Source organism: Conger conger, chromosome 15 (genome assembly GCF_963514075.1).
Source record: "Conger conger chromosome 15, fConCon1.1, whole genome shotgun sequence".
Taxonomy (NCBI): Eukaryota; Metazoa; Chordata; class Actinopteri; order Anguilliformes; family Congridae; genus Conger; species Conger conger.
In genome coordinates this window covers 31,031,032-31,036,070 of record NC_083774.1, presented here as the reverse complement: position 1 = coordinate 31,036,070, position 5,039 = coordinate 31,031,032, and the positions used below count along the sequence as shown (strand labels likewise).

The 5,039-nt window shown below is 41.1% G+C and overlaps 1 protein-coding gene across 1 annotated transcript; it reads left to right on the top strand.

Moving 5' to 3' along the window:
* Positions 1-387: 387 nt before the first annotated feature.
* LOC133111579 (histone H2B-like) lies at positions 388-1,273 on the top strand. The gene has a single exon (XM_061222042.1). The coding sequence runs from the start codon at positions 409-411 to the stop codon at positions 781-783; it is 375 nt and encodes a 124-aa protein (XP_061078026.1). The 5' UTR covers positions 388-408; the 3' UTR covers positions 784-1,273.
* Positions 1,274-5,039: the final 3,766 nt, after the last annotated feature.

Here is a 5,039-nt window from a genome sequence, read left to right as displayed (position 1 = left end):
AAAATGGTGATCATTGGTTTTGTTGTGTTTCTATATGAGCTAGCTGTTTTTGAGGATATCATGAAGCCGTGTTCCAATACAGAAAGCTAGATCGTATTCATTTCACATGCATTACTTGGTATTAGGCTTAGACATTGCCTAGAATTTTGCTTAACCGCAAAAAAGTACATTTAGAATGAATTAAATTTCAGGAATATAAGGAATTAGGAGATGTGGGGTAGGTTCCTTTGTTCCGAAGGGCAACGGGATCAGCCAATCGTCTACGACAAAATGTGGTCTATTCGCTGCCTCCAATGAGATCCAGTCTAACGTCGCTCGCAAAGAAGAGCCTGAATATTTGCATACAGACCTTTTATAAGGCAGACGCACGGGTGAAGCGGGATTATTCGTGTCTCCATCTCTAGAAAAATGCCTGACCCTGCGAAGTCTGCGCCCAAGAAGGGCTCGAAGAAAGCCGTTGCGAAGACCGCTGCGAAAGGAGGGAAGAAGCGCAGAAAGTCCAGGAAGGAGAGCTACGCCATCTACGTGTACAAGGTCTTGAAGCAAGTGCATCCTGATACCGGCATTTCTTCCAAGGCTATGGGCATCATGAATTCGTTTGTGAACGACATTTTTGAACGTATTGCTGGTGAGTCTTCCCGCTTGGCTCATTACAACAAGCGTTCTACCATTACTTCAAGAGAGATCCAGACCGCTGTGCGCCTTCTGTTGCCAGGAGAGCTGGCCAAACACGCAGTGTCAGAGGGCACCAAAGCTGTCACTAAGTACACCAGCTCCAAGTAAACTAACGCGATCATGCTTGATCCAAAGGCTCTTTTAAGGGCCACCCACGTGTTCTATGAAAAGCAGAATTTCCGTCTCGGTTTTATAACTGGTTTATTGTATAAATGGCGGTAGCTGCTTTTATTTTTGCTATTTGGTGGGCGGGTCATACATAAGAGGTCCCCAAGCAATTCTGCTCTGGGATTCTTTATTGTGGGCGGGAAAGGCAGGGTAGAGTCACTACGTTGGTGTATGGAGATGTTCTACATGAATACAATACCTTTATAATTGAATGGATGAAAGAAACCAGTAGGTTACACGCACATGAAAAAAATTAAACTTACACAGGTCTTTGTAAATCTGGTGATCGTCGGCACTTCGACGTGTAAATAAAATGCATTGTTAAATTGCGTAGTAAATGTACTGATAAGATTAAAGACGTTGTTTACATTTGACATTAATTGTACTATATTTCATGGATCACGATTAATAAAGCTCTTTAAAAATCCAAGCAATTGTGTCTTAATGTCTTAATGTATCCTATTCGTTTGACTGCAGCAATGAAACCCACCAAGAGACACTTACACTTACCGAGACTTACTCCCGCAATTCTACTTAAAAAAAGTAACCGAACTACACCAATTCACCGTCAATGAAAGTCGCTGTATTACTCGCTCCTTTGTATCCATCGAAGTATTGATGATATGATTTCAAATTATACGACCGGGTGTGTGAAGTCGTGGCACTCACATAATCATGAACCAAGCATAAAAGTTTGAAGAAAACCACCTTTTTTGATGCATTGGTGTAGCCTTTTGCTTTGGCGGCACAGGCATGACGTGCAAATGTTTTTACTTGAACATTGTTTAAAGCAAATTATTACTAAGTGTGTAATGGACTTTGCTTAGATTGTAGCTAACAGCAAAGTAGCCTACGTTAAGAATTAATACAATTAAGAAGTGTAAGAATTTATGACCAGCGGATTTTAGTGTTTCCTTTCTTCAAAATAAATAAGAGCGTTCGTTTTGCATACCCGACGTATTCAACCAATACATTTTGTAAATAATATCGTGGACAAACCGCTTCCAATGAGAACTGGTCTGACGTCATTGGTAAAAAGGACATGCAAATTTGCATACAGTAGATTCCCGGGCAAACACTTAAATTACGAGACAGGATCGTCTGAGAAAATACGCCGTAACAAGGCAAAATAGACCACGTAAAAAATGAACGCGTGCAAAATAGACCACGTAAAAAATGAACGCGTTCAAAATACCCGCGTTAACACGGGAAAATTGACCGTCTTAGATATTAGAAGTTGTAGAGCTACCAGCCTACTGCAGAATATTTATTTGTATTTCTTTAGTTGTAAAGGTCGACCTGTTGTGTTAATTAAGCCAGCTAGCCAATTTTGGTTCATCTAGTTTTAATTACAAATGAGCCTATTACAAATTATACTACCATCATAACAAATACCACCATATGAGATAACTTCCTCCATCATATAACACAATACCACTATCATAGGCCTATAACTTCCTCCATCATATAACACAATACCACTGATCTGCGTGACGTTAATGCGAGAGGCATACGGTAAATTTAAAAAATAGATGTTACAATGACATTTTAATTTGCAATGTCAGAAAAAACTATTCACAAAATCCTACTTCCCATGTCTTTAACATTTTTAAGACTTGGAAGATTGTAAGACATTTTAATACCAATTAAAGCCTTTAGATTAATTCAATGCCTTTTAAGGATCCGCTGGAACCCTGTACCTTGTTTTCAGCCAAACGCATGCACTGACTTACATGGCTTTACTGCTTATTATGCTACATACAAAGACCAAGATCTGACTGGTGTGTAGTGTATAGTATCTCAAAGGTGACAGCCTTCACTTCACGATTCAAAACTAACAATCAAGTTAGAAGTCAGGACAACATGACTATTCAATTAGAAAAATAACAAGAAATCTTCAGCTGAATTACACAATATTTTAATACAAATGTTGAATAAAGGTGTAAGGAGAGAGGCCATTAACTAGGCTTGCTAACTGCACTCATGCAGATTCAGGAATGCCCCTAATGAAAGTTAAAACTTCTTCCAGAACATCAATTCCCAAACTGTCCCGTGCTCCGTCCAAAGGATTGACCTGTTCCATCAGCTCGTGCATGTGTCCTTCCTCAAGATTGAACTGGTTGTTGGGAACCTGGACTGCTTCTGCATAGTCCAAATTAGGTGGTGCCACTTCATCCTCTGCAGCTGGGATGTCATCCCCTGCAACTGGTTGTTCATCAGCTCCAAACACTCCCTGGATGGCAGTCTGATTTCGGGCTTGTTGGGCAAGGCAACCTCAAATGAAAATTTGGTAGGGGGACATATGCCTTGCCGTCCTCAGCCTATGGTGGTTCCACTGATTCACAAACATTTGCAGGTCTCTGTTGATTCGGGGTAAATACACATAATGAAGAGCCCACATGTGCATTTCACTGTTGCAGTCAATCTTCCCTTCACTCTCCAAAAGTGTAAGTAAGGAGTGGTAGACATTTGTCATTCCTCTCCAAACATCTCCCCACAGTCTCTCTATTCTCTGGTCATGGGTGCTCCGCCCTCTCAGCCCGGTAGCCTTGGCCAACTGAAAACATTAAAACAACCATTTAAAATATTACAAGCTTTCCAAACTACATTCGTAGTTTAAATTCATAAAATAAACCAATGTCAAAATAGTTAAGTGATTAAGCTACAATGCTTTCAGTAGACAATGGCCGCGTTTCCCGAACGCGTTAAGAACGTTCTTAAGCTAAGAACGTTCTTAAGGACCTTCTTAGGCCTCCCGAAAGAAGCAAACGCGTTTCCCGAAACACCTTCTTAGCCTAAGATGATCTTTCGTAAGAAGGTTTTGTAAGAAGGGTCCGGAGCGTTCTTAAGAGTCTTCTTATCTCTTAAGAACGTTCTTTATCGGGAAACCCGGCCAACTTAACAGCGACCAAACGCTTGCAGATCCAGCCGCATCAGGCAACTGACACATGAAATTGAGCACGGCAGATTAAAGATTAAAGAGTAAAGATTCCTTTATCACTGTGCATTTGCATACAAGAGAATGAGACACCATTTTTCAACCAGCATCTGCAGTGCAAATAAAAGAGTCAAATAAACAAAACTGTGAGATCCGTTATCAAGCAAACGTATTTTATTTATTGTGAGGGCTAAAGTTAGATACTCGTGCGCAGTAACGTTACGTTCTTTATGGCGTAAATCCTCCGTGAATCGGCAGGCAGTAGATGGTGTAGTGGTTAATGTTACCGTTTTTCGTGTGGAAGCCTCAGGTTCAAATCAGACCTCCACCCTTTCCACAGTTATTTAACACCTTATTTCCGGTTTAAACATTTATTACTATTGTTATATTTGTGTAATTGGCCATGATTCGCACACAAAATAAACATAAGAATTTAGAAATGTTACGGGTGTGGAGTGTAACTCCAATGATTTCTACTGGGGAGTTGTTGACCCAAAACAACATGCAGATGGAAGGTTAAAAACAAGATTTATTATACTTACTAAAACACAAGTTAAGAACAGATTAAAATGTCTCAGTGTTAAAAGAGTCCATGTCAAATCCAGCGAGCTAAGAGTCCCGTTCCGGGCTCCGCCTCCCTTCCTCGGCCTCACTCAGGGCTCCTGCGGGATGTCAGCTGTTCTCCCGGTTCTTGCACTCTTGCGACCAGGCCGTAGGCTTGCAAACCGTAGCCGGTTTCAAGCCAATTTTCTGCTGTCTGTCTCATAGGGTCTGTCTTTGCCAAAGTGCCCCATGGTTGGGGTAGTAGTACCGGCAAGAATTTCAATCCACTTTCACCCCTGATTCATACTAAAATCAAAACTTTAAAGTCAAGTAATTTATTCTCCACATCCTCTTATTTCACTCAAAGGCCTTTTTGCCCCGAAAATGAGGAAATTCCTACCCTGCTACATTGCCTACGCATGGCAAATTAGAAAAGCAATTCAGCCCGCAATTAGTATTATAATCGCGTTCTGGCACCTCATTTCCCCGCGCGTTATTCTCAGTGTTGTTTTATTGTAGGACGCCACTTGTTACATCAGAACTTCATCTGGGAGCATGTAATTATGTGGAACAATCGATTAGCCTGGCATCGATTGTTTTGAATCCAGCACTGAGGGGGTGGACAGCTCCCATTAAGAACGTTCTTTCAACCCTTCTTAAGCGCAGTCTTAAGAACGCCACTATGAAGGTGTTCGGGAAACACTCGACTTTTGCG